This window comes from Pagrus pagrus (genome assembly GCF_965226575.1).
Source record: "Pagrus pagrus genome assembly, chromosome: 5".
Classification (NCBI taxonomy): Eukaryota; Metazoa; Chordata; class Actinopteri; order Spariformes; family Sparidae; genus Pagrus; species Pagrus pagrus.
In genome coordinates, this window is record NC_140189.1 from 10,336,717 (window position 1) to 10,356,268 (window position 19,552).

Here is a 19,552-nt window from a genome sequence, read left to right on the forward strand (position 1 = left end):
GCAGCACATGGAGTTACATGTCCGAATAACTGTGTCACAGCTCCAGCTTTACTCCACTACACCACAAACACACCACACGCTCAATGTAATATACTATTGGGACAAGCAAGTCACTTACAAGCTACAGAAAGTTTTACACCTCCTATATTACAACTTTAGACTTTTTTCATTCACCCTTAATGACACCAGTGCTCCTGCTGCTTCTTTTTGTACGGCACTGATCACCTTCCATACCTCCGGGTGACTTTCATCCTTCCTAGGTATGGAAGGTCATAGACGACATGTGGGCAAGAATTTTCATCTATTCAAACTTTTTTTTCATGTTGTCATTCCTGTATTTATCTGTGCTTTTACAGGCTGCCTCCAGTCCCAAAGTAATCATAATTCCACATTTATAAACTAGAAAATGCAAAGCAGTCATTGCAAAGAGGACAGTGTGGAGATCGTCCCTCTCTATCAGACAGCTGTCCATTAACTTGTAGAATATTCTCTTAAAAATACAAGCTGTCTAACAGAGGAATGTAAGGATTGTTTCAAACACGTTGTACTTTTGTAAGTTTTAATCATCAAGCTCATTAAACCCAGATGTATGCGCTGATATTTGTAAATGTTAGGAACAGCAAACACACACCATGTATCTCAGATAATTGGTTCATAAATAAAGAAGTAAAAATTAAACATGAATGATGTACTGAAGTTTGTGGCGGTATCAAGGCTATTACTACAGCAGCCATGAAGAAAAGGATCAAGACTCGTGTTTTATTTCACATGATACATGTTTATTTTACACAGGGGAATCAGGAACAGTGGAAACAGAAACACACGCACAAACAGGTGCATCCTAGAGACGGGGTCCGGCCACCTCCTGCACAGGACAGGAAATGACAGTGTCAGCTTTTATTTGTTCAGCATGAGTTTTATATCTTCACACTGGATGACAGGTCAGTGTATCTTTCGGTCATTCAGTTTTCTTTTCAGAAGCAGTTATTAAAAAACTAAAAATGGGCCTATGGTTTCATCTGACAACTGGTTTGATTTTCATTTTTTTTTCAACAGGCACGAGACCAGATGTGCCCATTTACTACAAGACCAGAGTGCCGAGTGTAGGACTGCACATGTGTCAGTGTTGCTTTAACGCAGGGTACAATGTCTTGGAAGACTTCTCTTGTATGTTTTTTTGTAATGACAAACAAGGCCCGTCATCCGCAGAAATCTCACTCCGGTCAAGTGAGCCATCATTCGTGAAAAACCTGGTCAAGCTGATGCACATCTATGCATGGCGTTGAGGTACTGGTACCTGGAGCGGCCAAAGAGGACGAAGACTTGCATTTATTATATTACACACCATGACTGAATGAAGTCTTGTCGAATGTGACGTCAGCAAATAAGTAATAATTATCTAAAACCATGTTACAGCTGTATGTGTTCCCTCTGCTTTGTGTCCCTTTTCCCCTCCTGTCCTTTCTAACTGTGCCCAGGTGTGCTCCGTCCTGATTGGTTAATAGGGTGCCGCTGGCCTGGGAGAGGGGCTGCGACAGCATGAGTGGGGAGAGGCTTCCAGAGAGGGGACTGCTGAGCTCGATGCCTCTCATCTTTTACTGTTGTGTTTTAACTTAGTGTCTTGGTTGGTATCTAATGTATTTAAGTTGATACATCCCATGGATATGGTTCTTTCTAAAGGTGTTGTTTTGTGGATAACTTGGGTCGGGGCGGAGTGTGCCATAATACATGCTTAATTTCCTCATATTTTAACTGTAATATTATAAACTATAAACAAGACTATAAACATGTCAAATTTAAATGTATTTTACTTTACACCTTTGAGAGAAATAATGTGAAAGTCTGCTAAAAATTACATTTTAAGCAGACTTTCTAATTTTGCCAGGCCTTGTTTTGTAGAAGCCTGGCCTAAACAACACATGTGCAATCCTACACTTGTAAATTTCTGTTTTTTAGTGATTTTATTTTTATTTTTTTTACACCAAATAGAAAATGAATATCAAACCACTTTTCTATTTTCGCTCATCCATTTTGACCATGAAATAGAAAACCGCCTGGATTTTCAATTTGTTCTTTTTGTATTTTAAGAACAAAATTTAAAGAACAGCTCAGTTTTTGCTTTTTAAGACCTGCTTCTGAAAAGAAAATGGAAAGACAAAAAGATACACTGACCATGACAGAATACAGTACGACAATATGTATCAGATCATAAAAATGATATTCATCGACTTCATATTACATTTTTGAATCATCTAAACGAACAGGCACATACCACTGGTGGGTTATTCCAGGCCATTCCTCACTTTGTACTCGTGTACATCTGCACTGTGCTGCTTGAAGAGCTGCAGGTGGGAGAACCACATGGTTATATCAGAGCATTCTGCATATTCAACTACATCTCATCATAATGTCAAATTCTTCACTGCCTTTCATAATTAAAACTTTGCCTGACTGCTACAGGACATGGGTAAAGGCCTCTCGTCGGGCTGTGAGACATGTTTACAAGCTTGACAGGTGAGGCTGTGATATAAATGGTGTAAACAGATTTAACTCTCATACAAATCAGTTATCAACTCAATATGCTAAAATAAACCCTGACTGAATTGACTATTGCACTCTTCACTGAGATTCACTGTTCTCTGAATGTTCTGCGTGACGCTGTGGTTATTTACCAGGCCCCAGAGGAAAGCAGCTGATCCAAAGGCCAGGCCCACTCGCAACCAGTTGGGGTTAGTCGGGTCAGGCTTGGAGCTTGTGAACACAGACCTGGATCCAACTGAAAAACACCAAAGTAGCATGAAGACCCACACTGTTCAATGGAACATGAGCACATTGGCAGTCAGTACTTGAAGATAAGTATAACTATAACCCGTGGTATGGGTGATATGACTCTTAGAGGTGTGAAGTAACAGGTTTGTGTCGTCATAAGAGGCTAGCCGAATTGAAGAATAGTCCCATCACAATACAAAAAGTTGAAATCAAGTCATCTTTCAAGTGTGGGTGCCGCAGTAAACACAGCACCATTAAACTACTTCAGCTCTGAAAGAAACTGACATGAATACACCAACCTGGATACCCCTTCATGTATGAGAGAGAGGCATTATGGGTAAAGACAGATTAACTGTACAACTACACTGATGAAATGAGAATATATTAGCACATAAACAATTTATTCAAAAGCACTGAGTTAACATAAAATGCAAACTGTGGAGGAGGAAGAGAGAACCGCCTGTCGGGCTGCAGTGCTCCAAGAATGCTAAGCTAAGCTAAGCTAAGGTCAGGCTTCAAAATAAACACGGCGACCACGTTGTACATATAAAGATGAAACACGGATCTTTCGAAAGCATAACCATGAATTCATTAGCATCGTGTCATCGTCTTACCTTTGCTGACTAGAGCAGCTCTGGATAATAACCGGTTGAAAGTCATTCTGCCTGAAGAACAGCTCCCTTCATCCGATTTGCGATCTTGCCACCGCGGTCGATTTCACTTCCTGGAAGGACTGAGTAGATGATCACCGATCGGTCGCAGCAGCGCTCATGGCAGCCTCATATCTGCTGTTAATGTTATATAAAAGAAGCATTTGTCATTTTACATTCAACAAATGTCAGGATTTTACCATTTGAAGATAATGTATCTTCATAACCCAGTGTAGTATCCTTCGCGTTATGGGCTTAGTAGCAGAAGTTGCGCCAAATTCAATTAGAAAACTCCTCATTTTATTCCCAGCTCCTCTGCAAACCTATTTTAGGGCATGAGTTAGAGCACGTTCAAATCCCTGTGATGAAATATTAAAATCGGCTTACATTAAAGTGACAATGGTCACCAAATCCTGAAGGTGCTAGATAAAAAGCAAAGGGATCACCGTCTCTGTGACATTCAAAGAAATGTCACTTCCTCGATTATGATAACTTGTTTGTTTTTTCCTCAGGTGCCTGCCTGATGTTTGAGATTATTCATAATCTTAGAGTTGGAAGGACTGTGTCGTTTGTTTACCTGCCCGGGGACAACAGATGCAAATGAGCTGCTAATGTGGGCAGTTCCTTTAAAAAAATAAGCAAAACAAACAAAAACAATAAAATAAAGTCTGTGTGAGAAAAAAAAAAAAAAAAAACTAAGTCACACTCTCATACATCTCCTCAATATCATTTCCCACCATGCTCACTGCTCGGATGATAAGAGCTGAGTCCACATTCTGGTGAAGCAAAGTGTAGATGATAAATTATATTCATACTTTTACAACCTGTCTAAATATTTGCATAAACAAGCAGTGTGATCGTTTGTCAAAGAGCAGGGCGGTGTTAGATGACTACACAGGAGCGTACAGGCACATGTGTTACTAGTGTCGTATTATTTCGCAACATATCAGATCATTGTTATTTGATACATGATTCAATAAAACACCGTGCCCTGTAGACATCACCGGCAGGCCGTGTCTCCGCTGCTACATCTGAGCCTGTCTGGCACGCAGACTCACAGCGCAGCCTGACCCGGAGAAGCACAACGGCCATTTTGCTCGGAAGGGGGGCCTCGGCTTCAACACGTGAGAGAGAGGAGCCTGAAGAGACTGAAACAGTCCAGGATCTCTGACTCCGGGAGGATATTATTCATGTGTGAGCCGACAGAGGCATAGGAAGCCAACACAATGCCCACAATCACTCTACCGCCGAAGGAGAATGCTCTCTTCAAGAGAATATTGGTAGGCTACATGCCTGAGATAACGTTAGCTTGCTAGCTAACGTCAATGCTAGTTTGTCAAGTAGCCGTCAGTTGTTTGCAGTCAGAGCAAGTAGCTAGGGAGCTGCTAGTGCGTTAACCAGCAGATTCAGTCCACCAAACGCATTATTGTTAACATGTCTCTGTTGTTAAGTGGTGGCTGTACCGGTGCAACTAAAGAAACAGCATATGTGTCTAGCAACTGCTCATGTGCTGTCCCAGCAGTGCCGTGGCCTTGTAACACATCCGAAGTGTATCCATGACAAAGCTGCCTGACACATGACAGCCGTGCACCACTGAGGTGGGTAGCTGAGTTAGCTTTCGAGCTACTAGCGGCAGTTTGGAAACTCGTTGTGCTGCCCTGTCAGCAAAGTTAACCGGTATTTGTCCTGCAGCGAGCTCCCAGTAGTTGTCGTTAGTTGAGCAGTCTAGTTCAGCACCGCCCGGGTCCTGCCGGGTTACTTGTCGAGCAAAGTTCATTTGCTACTTTGGAAATTTAACGTTAAACCCACTCTTGCTTTCTTAACAACATGGCATGGGCGGAAAACAAGAGGCGTTTACTGAACTAGTCAAGACACATTTAAATTCGGCGTATGTCACACACACAAAAACTGTTAAAGTAGCTGTCGTGTACTGTGTCATATGAATCATTTATACTGCGAGTTGGACCGGTGCTCCTGCCGGGGACCGGGAGTGTCTGTCCACGGCACAAGTCATACAGTATGTTGGGAGCTGCTGGTCTGAGCCAGGTACATGATGACATCCCATCAGCAGCCCTCCATCATCAAGGCTCTTCTCTCAAGTGCTGTTTCTTCCATTTAAATCAGCGGTATAATGTCATGCTGACAGGACTGCTGAGGAGGCAGTGTTTTTGATGCATGTGATGCTGTGCTCCCTCACAGCAGGAAGGACCAGTTGCTTGATGCACTTTCCAGGGCTCTGTGAGGACTAGTGGTGGCCCTCACATGCCTGATGTAAAGTCTGCTCTGTCTTTTGCTGCAGAGATGTTACGAGCACAAGCAGTACAGAAACGGCCTGAAGTTCTGCAAACAGATCCTGGGCAACCCAAAGTTTGCTGAGCATGGAGGTAAGTCACGAGCTTGTTGACTAGAATGGAAATGTGAGAAACGCCATGCTTCACCGCCACCTTCTTCTTCATGTGTGCGAGTAGTGAATGTACTAGTTGTTCCACAAGATGCAAACTAAAGCAAATTATTGTCTCTGCAGGATGACGTAAATGTCACAGTTACACTCACACAGGTTTAAATCAGGGGGTTCTCAAGTGGGGTTCTGATGACGGAGTGATGATTTAGGGAGCCAGCATATAATTAAGGGCCACAAATCCACGAAATCTTCATAAGATTTGTGATTTGGTCTTATAACAGCATTTGACATTAAATTGTCTGTGCAACATGTACGAGGTGCCGCTAGTTGCCATGCAACCAGGAGCTTTCAACAAATTGTCATTCCTAATCTAGATATAAGATACAAAACCATTCAGTCATGACTGTCAGCTGAGGAGCATCTCAAGAATCCGGTCTCTCCTCTCTCAACCTGATCTTGACATCTGTCAGTTTTAGAGTTTATTGAAGAAGCTTATGAAGCCCTTCACAGTTTAGCTCCCAGTTGTATTGCTGCTGAGCCTGAGCCAGAGCGCAGCCTAAGATCCTCAGGCAGGCCTCGTCCCAGCTCAAAACTAAACTCACTCACAGATCTGAGGCTGTCAATCAGTGACATCTAATTTGTTAATGCTACCACCACTCTTTGATTTCCAACATGTCATAGTGGTTTTATTGTTGTTGTTTTTATCTGATGTTATTATTGGGTTATTATATTTTATTTTTTAACAGTTAGATTTTGTTTGCCTCATTGCAGTCCTGAAATGTTTTAAAGCTGGTTCCTCCATGTAAGGCACTCTATAACTCTGTTACAAGTTAAGAATCAGCAGGCCCCAGTGGACAAACTAATGGCCCCACTTTTTCTTAATTATTTCAAACATGTCTTTGGCATTTCTCTACTGCAGTTTCTTGATATTTTCCAGCTGTTGTATGTAGTAATAGTGATGTATCAGTGATTAGCTGTGATCGGCCAGTATATTGGTCCGCCTCTAGTTGTGCTGTTTTTATTAGACTCATGATGTAACAGTGGCAGATTTTAAAATTTGTGTGCCAGTCATACTGTTTACATTTTTCCTAGTAGTACCTCATATGAAGCAGGGCTGTATGGCCTTAAAAATAATATTCTGATACTTTTTTAGGCTGCATCACAATACAAAGTACGTGTCTCGATATTTTGAAATCTCCTCTGAAGCACTTCATGAACGCAAGGACTGGACAACAAAATCAAATATCACAATATTTTTAACCACTGTCCTTTAATGCGCCTTTAAAACCAGGAGAAGACAACACTTCTGATATATAACGACATCCTAAATCTGATGACAAAAGATGACATAAAGTCTCAGCATACTCATGCCTGTCCCATTTTGCTGGGAAGCAAAATGATTAAATACTGAGAGGTAAACTGCAGTGTTCTGTCAGTCATTCTGTAGGTCAGCGTGAATAAACTGTGATGGTAAACATAGTCGGTGTCATTGTTTTATTAACTCGTGACCATGAATGTGTCACTGCTCTCCTCCTCACCCCTGCTCTGTGCTCCAGAGACGCTGGCCATGAAGGGTTTAACCCTCAACTGTCTGGGCAAGAAGGAGGAGGCCTACGATCTGGTGAGACGAGGCCTACGCAACGACCTCAAGAGCCATGTCTGTATCCTTCCATCAGAGCCTCAGGGCGCCCAGATTTCATCTGCACACAACTGTTTGACACTCAAGTTCTCTTTAACGCTTCAGCTCCTCTGTAACACATTCGTAAACTGTCTGCCTGGCTGCTCTTTGTTTAGGACACAAACCTGTCTTTGAATTCAATCCAAACACCGTGTGTTTTTTACATTAATAAGCACATATAAACACCAGGACCGTGCACCTTTTGAATGTTTGCCTCCTGAACTCACTCAATCCACCAGGTTGGCACGTGTACGGCCTGCTGCAGCGCTCGGATAAAAAGTACGACGAAGCCATCAAGTGTTACCGCAACGCTCTGAAGTGGGACAAGGACAATCTGCAGATCCTGCGAGACCTGTCCCTGCTGCAGATCCAGATGAGGGACCTGGAGGGATACAGGGTGAGGGTCGCCAGAGAGAGGAGATGGGTTAAAAAACAGATGTGTCTAGATTAAAGGTCCGAATGGAGGGACGCAGGATAAGAAGCGGTGGAAGGGGTTGGGGGCAACAGCTTGTGCAGACGAGCTACCCATCCTGCTGCACAAGATGGAAAGATTGGTGAAGATAGGGGAGAGGTGGCCCGACCAGCACAAGTCAATGGTGGACAGGATATTCAAACACAAATATCACTGCTTACAGTTGTGTGTGCTGTGGTGGTCTTCTCCCTCTCCAGGAGACTCGCTACCAGCTGCTGCAGCTCCGTCCAGCCCAGCGGGCCTCATGGATCGGATATGCTGTAGCCTATCACCTGCTAGAGGACTTTGAGATGGCTGCCAAGATTGTTGAGGAGTTTCGCAAAACACAACAGGTAGGCTCAGCTGAAGTGTGATGATTTATTTAAACATATGTAACAACTAATCTAAGATCTGCTCTAACAAGACTAAAGGCCTCATTTAGTCTGGAGGAAGTGGGGAGCAAAATCGTCACTGTTCGGTAATTGGCCAATTTAACCATTGTGAAATTACAGGATGTGGTCTGTAGAAGACATGGACATTCAGCGTGACAGTCAGAAGCGAGAGGGAGAAGATTCTGTGTTTATAGATTTGAGCCCAAAATCTTAGAGATCAAAGCTGCTTCAGAGCTTCCCTGGGAATCCTCAGTGTTTAAGTAAAGATAAGATGTAAAGATCATGTGAGGATAAGTCCGGTCCCAGTGGGCCTTCACATTTTCGAGCCGTGCTGTCGGCTTTGTGAGACTGATTGCAAACAGTACCAGTGTAGTTTTTATCTGAGTGGAATTTATGCTCCATATACTGTAGTGCCCATAAAATTACTGTGCAAGGCATGCACTCTGTCTGCTAACAATCCCACAATGCAATGTGTTGCATTTTACAGATGCCGAAATAATGTCCGAAACTACCAAAATAAGACCGAAGTTGTGATAAACTGGAATTCTCCTTTAGCTAAGTGTGTCTACCAGGACCTGCTTCTGGGCTTATTTTTATCAAAAGTTGGAATCTCTCCAAGAAATCATGCTGACCTTTTGACAAGGACCAAAAGTACTCCTCAGCAGCCTCAGAATAGGGAAAGCGAGCGAGAGGGTGAAGTTCTGAAGTCTCCCCAAAGAGTGACGTTACTATTTTTATAAAACTCTGAACACTGACCCGAGGCTAATGATGAAATACTGTAGTTTGCGGATGTTACTCGACTGCAACACACCCTTAGGACTGACACAGTTATATTGATGGATATGCACACACAGTCTCATGACATAGCATTTTTTCCAAAAATCATCTAAGCAATGCTGTTACATCTCAAATCCAAGCAAACCATTGACTTTGATTTAGATTTTAAGTTATGACAGGTTAGGGCAGCTGAGCAGTGACTTTCCCGAGTTAACTCTCCGGTAGCATTGATAATTAGCAGGTCCAACAAAGGTGTAAAATAAGTCATAGAGCCTCCAAACATTTGAGTCCTCTCCAGCATGCTCCACTTACACATTTTTATCCTTTTCTCTTCTGTTGGTCCAGACGTCTCCTGACAAGGTGGACTACGAGTACAGTGAACTGCTGCTGTATCAGAACCAGGTTCTGCGGGAGGCCGGCCTGTACAAGGAGGCCCTCGATCACCTCAACAACTACGAGAAACAGATCTGTGACAAACTGGCTGTGGAGGAGACGAGAGGTGGGTGCTGAAAAGGCTTTCTCTGGCAACCATGTTCATACTTGTAAATGTCTGAAGTGTTTCCACTGACGAACCCGACTTGAGTTAAAAATGGTGGTCACACAGGTTGGTACTAATCTCTGTCCACTTTCACCGTCACTAACTGGGAAACCGTAACGCTCCCTTACACTGGATCTTTGTTTTTATTTCCTCATGTTGACAGACAGAGCATCTATACACATGTGGGTTTGGTCACATTTTCAGAAGACTAATAATAAATCCATTACTGAAACAAAGTTCATGAATGTTTTTGTGACAAAGTAGTTTGTGTTCCACTCATTCATCACAGAAACATGAGAGCTGTAGAAACGATTGGAACTGAAGACTGCCATGATATACATGTTTTTTACAAGTGGATGGAAACCTTTCACCATGACTGTATGCATACAAGATCTAAAGCCATGTACATGCTTGCATGCATGCACACATATACACGTATGTATGTAAATGTCATGTAAGGATCCTCCAGCTCTGGGCTCTGGTGTGTGTTGCCATTCAGAGGCAGCAACACTACATGAGCCTGAATAACCAGGCCAAGCTGACAAGCATGCTACAGCTGATAGACAACAACCGGTGCACTGCACTGGGTTAAACTGCTGCTCCAGACATTCTATTCTGCGCGTCTAATCAGTCGACTTACACAGACTGTATCGACAGAAATTATTAGGGTCCTAAACTGAGGACGTCACATACGGCAAACAATTGTCCCGTACTGGAGAGTTCAGAGTGATTACATACCATTGCACTGTTGCCTGCTGAAAGTACCCAACCCACAAAAAACCCACATTATGTAAACTGCTGTGTGTGTGTGTGTGTGTGTGTGTGTGTGTGTGTGTGTCTGTCTGTGTGTAGGAGAGCTGATGCTGAAGCTGGAGAGGCCCGATGAGGCTTCCGAGGTCTACAGGAGACTCCAGGAGAGGAACCCTGAGAACTGGGCCTACTACCAGGGCTTGGAAAAGGCCTTAAAGCCAGGTGAACGACTGTGTGCTCCTCATGATACGCTGGACTGATGTAGTTATACAGTCACTATTAGGGCTGTACCAGAAGTAATGGTGGTTCCTGCTTTTTCTGCTATGTTGATATTTCTGTTAACATTATTACTATTGTTTTCATCGAACTTCAATCATGGCCTTGTCATACTGGCCATTATAGCATCTTTCCAGTGGAGGGGATGGGGAGCAAGATCCACAGTCCTTGTTCTCTTCCATAAGAATCACATCAGGAAATGATCTCCTAATGACCAGACCACAGCAAACAAAAACTGTTTTAATGTTCACATGGACTGTTGCTTTATCACAGACTGGAAAAAGTGAAGCTATCCTTGAATGTCTGTGTTCATCATCTGATGAGAATGCAGTGATTTGACTGACGACATGAGTTTCGGCTAATCGGACCCCTTCAAACCTCACTGATAATACTAGAACGTGAATATTTACTGCTCTGCAGAAGATATGGACTGTTCTTTGTTCGCTATACCTCAGATAAAAATCAGCTGTGCTTTATATCATTATTATTCATTATGGTAGTGGGTGGCCGAATGAGAGTGCGGTATTAGTGGTAATGATGCGTTTACTGTGGATCTCTTTACACTGTGTGTGTGTTTGTGTTCCTCCAGGAAGTATAGAGGAGCGTCAGAAGATTTATGAAGACTCCTGGGTGAAGTTTCCTAAAGGCCTGGTTCCTCGAAGACTACCTCTGAACTTCCTCACAGGTAAGCACAGTGCAGCCTGCAGCTCCACCGTATAGAGGCTGTGATAGATGGATCATACTGGCCGCACTGTTGAGCATGAGTCCTCAGTTCATGGTACAAACTGCTTTGTGTCTCTCCAGGATGAACCCTTCAGTCTTTGAAAATATTTGTCAATATTGATCTGGGTGGAGGAAGCATCACAATTAAAGAATTGACATCAACATTAACCTGGACAACCCAGCTGTATTCTAACATTAACTTAAAGAGGCTGAGGGAATCAGTGCACTGCCTCCAGTCTACACTGGAATTGAACTACCGATTAGGGTTAAGCATAGCACTGCTCCCTCTCACTGCCCCACTGTCGTGGCTGATCATCATTATGTGGTGGTCAGTGTTGATGTTGTGTTATGCCGCCACAAAACAATCAGTGTGTGCACGCTGTCAATTAATCAATCTTGATTTGTATAGCGCCAATTCACAACAAAAGTCATCTCATGACACTTTCCAAGTTGAGCAGGTCTAAACCATACTCCTTGATTATATTTTGAATAAATTATTATCACATACATTCACTTGTGCAGTTATGTTAAGTGATAAGTTCTGCCTAGATTTTGACTTAAATCAACAAAAACAAGAACTACCGGTAACACTGACGAGGACCACTCCATGTATACTTGGGCAGGTCAGAATGGTGTTCAATGGTGAATGGGTTCATCGTCACTAAGTTTGAAACTCGTTGCAATAAGTCTTTTGTCGTAGCTCTGTGAGGAAAGAGCTGCATGTTGATGAGCCAGTCTGTGCCCTGTGGCAGTACAAATCTCACATCACTGTACCTTTACTGTGTGTTGTGCTGGCCAGGGGAGAAGTTTTGTGAATGTCTGGACAGCTACCTGAGGATAAACTTCAGTAAAGGCTGCCCACCTGTGTTCACTACCCTCAAATCTCTCTACACTGACAAAGAAAAGGTGAGCTATTTAAAATCTGTGCTTCTACATTGAACCTCTTTCTGAAATAAAACGACCATTGAACTTGTTTTCTCCTCCTGCAGGTCACAATCATTGAAGAGTTAGTAGTTGGCTATGAATCCTCGCTAAAAAGCTGTCGAATGTTTAGTGAAAATGGTGAGTGTTGCCCGTCATTGGCCTCGGTTTTTTAGATTGATTCTGAATTATTTGTCACGTCATCCAGCTAAATCACATAAAAAGTCAAAGGTTTGTGAACCTGAGCGTTGAGTTCACACAGTCAGTTTGACTTGTTGAAATGTGTACAGATGATGGGAAGGAGGAGCCCCCGACCACCCTGTTGTGGGTGCAGTACTTCCTGGCGCAGCACTTTGACTTCATAGACCAGCCCAGCCTCGCTCTGGAGTACATCAACGCGGCCATCGACAGCACGCCCACACTCATCGAGCTCTTCCTCATCAAGGCCAAAATCTACAAGGTTTAGTACAAACGCATGAGCATCATGTTAGTCGTTGTAATTCAAGTTTGTTGATGAATGAGTGTGCACTGATTCGTCATTGCTTCTTCGAACCTGCAGCACGCAGGCAACATAAAGGAAGCGGCTCGGTGGATGGACGAGGCTCAGGCCCTGGACACTGCTGACAGGTTCATCAACTCCAAGTGTGCCAAGTACATGCTGAAGGCTGGCCTTGTCAAAGAGGCGGAGGAGATGTGCTCCAAGTTCACACGGGTAAGAGACAGAGTGTGCTGAGAGAACGTGTGTTTCAAGTTTTTGTTGCCAGATAGTTTTGATTTGATCTGAGATGAATCGGTCTTATATCCAGGCTTCAGACAGAGGAGTAGTTCTGCTGCAGTGTCAGTGCAGGATTATAACGTGTGTTTGTATTTGAGTCTGAGCTCTACTGACATGTTGTTCCATCTGCCTGCTAGTCTGATGTCCCTTTTTTATTTTTGTTCTACACCTAAGTCTCTTATTGTTTACCAGTACTCAACGGCAGAGCTTATTATTACACAGCCAATACCACTACTGACACTGCTACATCAGTGATCTCCTGCTCTGTTTTCCAGACACTGTACTTAAAGCTTGCTTGAAAGGAACACTTTACAACATCCATCCTGAAGCTTACTTTGAATACTCGTACTTTTTTTTGTGAGGATCACTGGTAAGGTTGGGTTTAGGAAAAGAATGCAAAAATGCTTAAGGCCAAGTGTGTCTGAATGCATGGAGACAGACCAACAGTGATTCTCCATAAAGCATTTCTGTGGGCCAGCATGACTCTAACTCGCCTCCCTGGCTACAGTTGGCCACACAATGTGATAATAGAGGTGTGTGTGTCTCTGTGTGTGTGATTGGTTTCAGGAGGGGACGTCTGCAGTGGAGAACCTGAATGAGATGCAGTGCATGTGGTTCCAGACAGAGTGTGCCTTGGCCTATAAGGCCATGAACAAGTACGGAGAGGCCCTGAAGAAGTGCCACGAGATCGAGAGGGTGAGCTTCTCCAACTGTCGTCAGCACCATCACCCCTCCCCCTTCCCCTCTTTGAACTTGTTTATATTAGAGTGCATTAGCTCGAGCTAGCTGTACCCAATAAACTGGCCACTTCAGAAACCTGTGTATGACGTCACAGTGACTCTGTCCACTATTATATACAGTCAGTGATCGGAGCGTACCACATAATCAATCAATCAATCATTATTTGTATTGAGCAGGACTAGACCATACTGCTTGATTAGTCTATTTACAGAGACTCAGCATTTCTCCCATGTGCACACACTAGGAGACAATGGCAAGAAAAAACTGCCTTTAACAGGCTGAAATCTCGGAGCTGTTATGGGGGTACAGATGGCTTCTGTTCCCCTCCCCCAATTCATTCTTTTAACATGAGCACATTTAAACACGGGCTCCTTCCTCCCCTGTCTCCCTTCCTTGTCATCAGCATTTTGTGGAGATCACAGATGACCAGTTTGACTTCCACACCTACTGCATGAGGAAGATGACGTTGCGCTCCTACGTGGACCTGCTGAAGCTGGAGGACGTCCTGCGACAGCATCCCTTCTACTACAAAGCTGCTCGATCCGCCATCCAGATCTACCTGGCCCTGCACGACAAACCTCTGACTGACGACAACAAGGAGAGCCAGGCAGACACCGGTCAGTCTCTGTGTGTGTGTCAGAGAATATCAAAGTGCTATATGAAGGGTCCAGTTGCCTTAGATATGATCCCAGACACTTTGCTTATCCTTTTCACATGTTCCCAAGATGTTTGATCAGTTATGACTGGTGGATTTACCTCCATGATGTATGCAACATTTTCCAAGCTCCACTTCTGCCAGAGGTTTAGGGACAGTTAATGTAGCCTCTCATTAGGCGATATGAAGTTGTTCTAGTTTTGTTTCACCGTTAACACTTGATCTGATATACAGCTTATCCCTTTGTTTACGTCTGCCTATTGTTAGACATTAGTTGACTGACGGTGGCTTTATTTTGCTGCACGTACCACAATAAAGTGTGTAGCACACAGGTGGTTGTTCAGTAAGTGTGGCAGATATCCTGTTAGGATCTTTTCTGTGGTTCTTGGATCCATTTCAGGAACATTAACTGCCTTTGAGCCAGAGGGAGCAGAGACTAAACTGAGTCAATCAGAAAGAACTATTACCACCAGAACATGCAGCTGGTGTAGGAGATATTGGGCCAGAGTTTGCAGGGCTGAACATCACTGATTGGTTTGTGGTAACTGCAACTTTTATACGCCTGCTTCATTCACAAAATAAGGAGGCAATAAATCCATTAGTGTTAATGACAGACGGAGGGATAGACATTTCTGGGAGGTTGAAAACAAACGTTAGGTTGTTTCTAAATGAAGCCAGGTGTGTTTGCTAATAGTTGCATTACAGTATTTCCCCCAGAACCGAATTAATAGCCATTAAACAGTCAGCAAGTGGTCTACTGTGGGGACAGGTGCTTTCACTCTCCTTCTCCATCTCTTTTGCATCTGTTCAACTATCAGTCATGTAACAGTAAATACAATGGCACGATGATTCTGTGTTGTCATTTCCTCATGTATGAGGTGTGTGTTACTGCCATCCTCTTTTTTTGAGCATTTAATCAAAAGCTGAAAGCAGAAAAAAAGGGGGAAACAGATCTGCAACGACAAACAACAACAGCCCTCAGCTGGAAACAGAGCGAGTCATCATTTTAGTGTGTCAGCACTTCAGTTTGATTCATCTTCATGGACTGCAGATGCAGTGGAAACACTTTTTAGTCTCTGCTTTAGTTCTTTAGGTTCTGCGGTACCATAGTTGGTGGCACAGCTTCGTGGAAAAGGAGCTGTTGCAAAACGATATCTGCTTGCTGACAGTACCATCTTCAAAATATCACTATTGTTTCGAAAAAATGTAAAAATACCATTTAATGTTTCGCTGTCCACAGAGAATCTGACAGACAAGGAGTTAAAGAAACTGCGCAACAAACAGCGAAGAGCCCAGAAGAAGGCACAGCTAGAGGAGGAGAAGAAGAACGCAGAGAAAGAGAAGCAGCTAAAGAATCAGAAGAAGAAGAAGGAGGATGATGATGAGGAGATAGGAGGGCCAAAAGAGGAGCTAATACCAGACAAACTGGCCAAGGTGGGCTCATATTTACCTGTCCTTTCAGGAGGTCTTGGAGCAGATTGGTAGAATTATTATGGATGAATAATGTGACTTCTTTGAGCAGCCGGAGAACCCTCTGGAGGAGGCGGTGAAGTTCCTGATACCTCTGAAGAACCTGGTGCGCAACAAGATCGAGACTCACCTCCTGGCCTTCGAGATCTACTTCAGGAAAGGTCAGACAGATGCTGTGACCTGCAGTTTACCATGTTACACACACTCAGTCCACTAGTCCCAACTGTGTTTGTTCTTTCCTCCAGAGAAGTACCTGTTGATGCTACAGTCAATAAAGAGGGCTGTGGCCATAGAGCCTTCCAACCCCTGGCTGCACCAGTGTCTAGTTCGCTTCTTCAAAGGAGGTGAGCTGATGTTTCATGGTGACGTCTGCACCATCTTACTGGGGACGTATGTTCCAAAGTCACATGCAGGACAGGTTTTCTGCACGATTGAGGGAGATCTATTGGCAGAATTGGACTACAGTATTAATCAGTGTATAATCACCTGAAACTTAGAATTGTAGTGTGTCCTAACCTTAGAAGACACGGACATAGACAGACATTCTCATTTGTCACAGTTTTGGTGGCTACCATAAGAGAGGGTGTGGCAAGCTGTGTTCAGATGATTGCAATCTACAATCTCACCACTAGATGACACTAAATCCTGTTCACCTGACCTTTTAAACATCTGTGAGTCAGGATGGTGGCCTGCTACTTCCCTGTTAGCTCTGCTTAATGTTACACACCAGAAATTAATTCTTCTTCGCTGCTGTAAAAGCCAACACAGCAAGTTGCCTCTGGCAGCTACTGTTTTTAAAAGAAAAAAACGTCTAAAAAGTTGTCTCTAAGTAGACTGATACTACAAACTGACCAAACTTGGATTCACTATAGATCTTTGTCATTACATGTATATGCTCCTTATGTGTCTTTAATTCCATGTGTGTGTCTGTCTGTGTAGTGAGTGAGAGTGCGGACTTAGCAGAGGCAGTGAGGACGGTGTTGAAGCAGGAGATCTCCAGGCTGTTTGGGGAGAGCAACCCTCAGAGCTTCAACAAGAACTACCTGAGCCAACACTCCAACTCCATCCCACACCGACTGGCTGGTACGCTGCACACACACACACACACACACACACACACACACACACAGACACACACACACACACACACACTCTCACTGCTTCCTTTCATACAAGAGACATCTATCATCTCGCTGTTAAATCCCTCTCCAGTCAAAAATGAAAGATGATGTGCAGACTTTTTTATGTCATCAGCTGCCACCAGTTTAACAACCCTGAATCTTTGATCAAACTGTCACCGGCCATGTTGCATTGTGGGTAATGTAGGCACCTGTTTTTGTCAAGGAAGAAGAATGTGTGGAATAATGAACACAATATCTCTGGTGAATCTCTTCATTAATGCAGAACACAGGTTGCATTGTGTGTATTTAAACATATCATTAAAGGAACAGTTCACCAAAAGATCAATATGCAGTCTTTATGTCCTCCCCGATGCTGAGGGAAAGTCAGGTGAAGTGGCTGGGGACTTGTTTTAAAATGGATAAACAGCCAAAAAAAACATCAAGTGGCTCCATGAAGCTCGTCTGCTGTAATCCAAGTCCAACCCAGAGATGACAAACTGATGATTTATACCCTGGAATGCGGCAACCCACTTCAGACTGGGTTTGTGCTAATGACATTTGTGTGAAAGTGACATGGGCTCTTATTGGGTCATGAGACCAACATGTAAAATCAGATTTGTGTAAGAAGATGAATGTTGTGGTCAGTCTGCTCATCTCTCCTGTATTTCTAGCTGCTAAGATGATGGTCTACCTGGAGCCTTCCACTGATAAGATGGCCTGTGAGATAGCTACGGCACTGGACGAGTCACTGTCCGGTAGCAGCATCCAGGTATGTGATGATTTGGCTGTAACGAAGGGTACCAGACATCGCACACCCTCTCCACAGGCCTCCAGATAAACTGTGTTTGTGTGCGTGTGTGTTGCAGATCTGTGCTGAGGTGCTGGAGGCTTTGCGTGACGGGCAGCTGGGTGAGGGCCAGCAGAAGGCTGCTGAGGCTTACCGAACCGCCTGCCATAAGATCTACCCCTACAGCCTGTCCTTCATGCCTCCTGGTTACCATGACAACAACACCACAATCAGTGCCAACGGCGACTTGTCGGCAGGAGAGCATGACGACATGGCAAACGAAATGTGAGCTCTGACGATGAGGAGGGGGAGGAGATGGAGGAGAAGGAGGTGCGAACACGCCGCCAGACGCCTTAGTCCGCCAACACACCCATTTCCCTAACGCCGCCCGCCCTCCAGTCCCTGGGCTATGGCTGCTGTGAGTCGCCCCCCACATTGCACTGATCCGGATAGACTGAGCGCCACAGGAGAGACAGGAAAGGGAGCTGGCACATGGAGGAAAGCGATGCCCATTTAACTTTTTTAAACAATAAAAACAGCCCTGTCCACAGTTGTTCTGTAACTGAAAAACACTGATAAATACGGTATGGGGAGGCAAAAGAAGATTCTGGGAAAAGTGGACCTTGGCTGGCTTCTGTGAACACAGTCTAGGTTTTCTATAACTCCTGTGTTTTCACGCCATGTCCTTCTTGAAGGTGCATCTGCTTCTCACGTTTTTAAAAGTAATTTATATATTACAAACCGGACAAATGGATTAATAAAACAATGTTTGCAAAACCAACAGTAGCATTGTGATGGTGGTGTTGTTCAGAATGTGAGCTGCTGTTTGCCACAAACCAATGAGATAGAAAAGGGAAATGCTGATGTTGTGCTGCCCACTCCCTGCAGTTCAGTGCAGGACAGGACTGAGTGAGCTGTGCTTCGTGTGACACACAGACCTCACACTGATCCTCCTCTTCAGTTTGATCCTGGTGGGAAAATGGCCGCGAGGTATCCCATAAACACCACTAACCCTAACCCGCTCCTGTTTATCCACCATCATGAGTTCTGAATAAAACAGGTTTTCTGAAGGGAGTGCAGAGATCCCATCGCTGTCAGTCTGTCACTGAGATGCAGTGTGTCATCTATTCAACGTTAAACAGAGCATGAATCATCACTCTCCATTTCCTACCAGTGACGCAAGTTACCCATATATTAATGACAAAAATAAATTGATACATTTATCAACTGATATAACGAGACAAAACTGACACTGTGAAATGACTAGATTTACAACGGCCTGTCTAGAGTCTAAATTTGAACTTGTTGAAACAGAATTTTGATGTTCAAAGTCTCAATTTTGATTACTTTTAGTTTTTTCATGCTTTCATTCAAACCATTATGTATCTTCTAACAGTAGGGGGCTCTCTAGCAAAGCAAAGCGGTAGGACAAGGGGGGGGGGGGGGGGCATATTTGCTGAGAGTCGGTGCAGATCCAGACCTTCTGGAGGAATAAACACCTGCAGTCGCATCAGATTCTGCTCTGATCCCGAGCTGTTCACAGACGGGAGGAGAGCTCAGAGATTACCTTTTAACTTTTGGGATTAAAAAGTGGATTTATCTTCACTTGACTGCTGACTGGAGCTGAAGGGAAATGTACTCATAAATGTTACGTAATAGAGAGGGAGGGGAAGAAGA

The 19,552-nt window shown here is 43.8% G+C and overlaps 1 protein-coding gene across 1 annotated transcript; it reads left to right on the forward strand.

Moving 5' to 3' along the window:
* The first annotated feature begins 4,517 nt into the window (after positions 1 to 4,517).
* LOC311257320 (N-alpha-acetyltransferase 15, NatA auxiliary subunit-like) lies at positions 4,518 to 18,656 on the forward strand. The gene is made up of 20 exons (XM_084352888.1): positions 4,518 to 4,699; positions 5,719 to 5,803; positions 7,377 to 7,481; positions 7,738 to 7,895; positions 8,168 to 8,302; positions 9,464 to 9,617; positions 10,509 to 10,628; positions 11,272 to 11,367; positions 12,205 to 12,311; positions 12,395 to 12,467; positions 12,617 to 12,786; positions 12,886 to 13,038; positions 13,669 to 13,797; positions 14,246 to 14,459; positions 15,738 to 15,931; positions 16,020 to 16,128; positions 16,213 to 16,311; positions 16,907 to 17,050; positions 17,760 to 17,857; positions 17,955 to 18,656. Exons 1-20 carry the CDS (start codon positions 4,646 to 4,648, stop codon positions 18,162 to 18,164), a joined length of 2,607 nt encoding a protein of 868 aa, XP_084209014.1. The 5' UTR covers positions 4,518 to 4,645; the 3' UTR covers positions 18,165 to 18,656.
* The last annotated feature ends 896 nt before the right edge of the window (positions 18,657 to 19,552 follow it).

What these genes read in the sequence shown, in the direction of transcription:
- LOC311257320 (XM_084352888.1), top strand. Translation starts at nt 4,646, where the DNA reads ATGCCCACAATCACTCTACCGCCGAAGGAGAATGCTCTCTTCAAGAGA. An exon ending in CTCTCTTCAAGAGAATATTG is followed by an intron (nt 4,700 to 5,718) that starts GTAGGCTACATG and finishes CTTTTGCTGCAG; the next exon opens with AGATGTTACGAGCACAAGCA. An exon ending in TGTGCTCCAAGTTCACACGG is followed by an intron (nt 13,039 to 13,668) that starts GTAAGAGACAGA and finishes GATTGGTTTCAG; the next exon opens with GAGGGGACGTCTGCAGTGGA.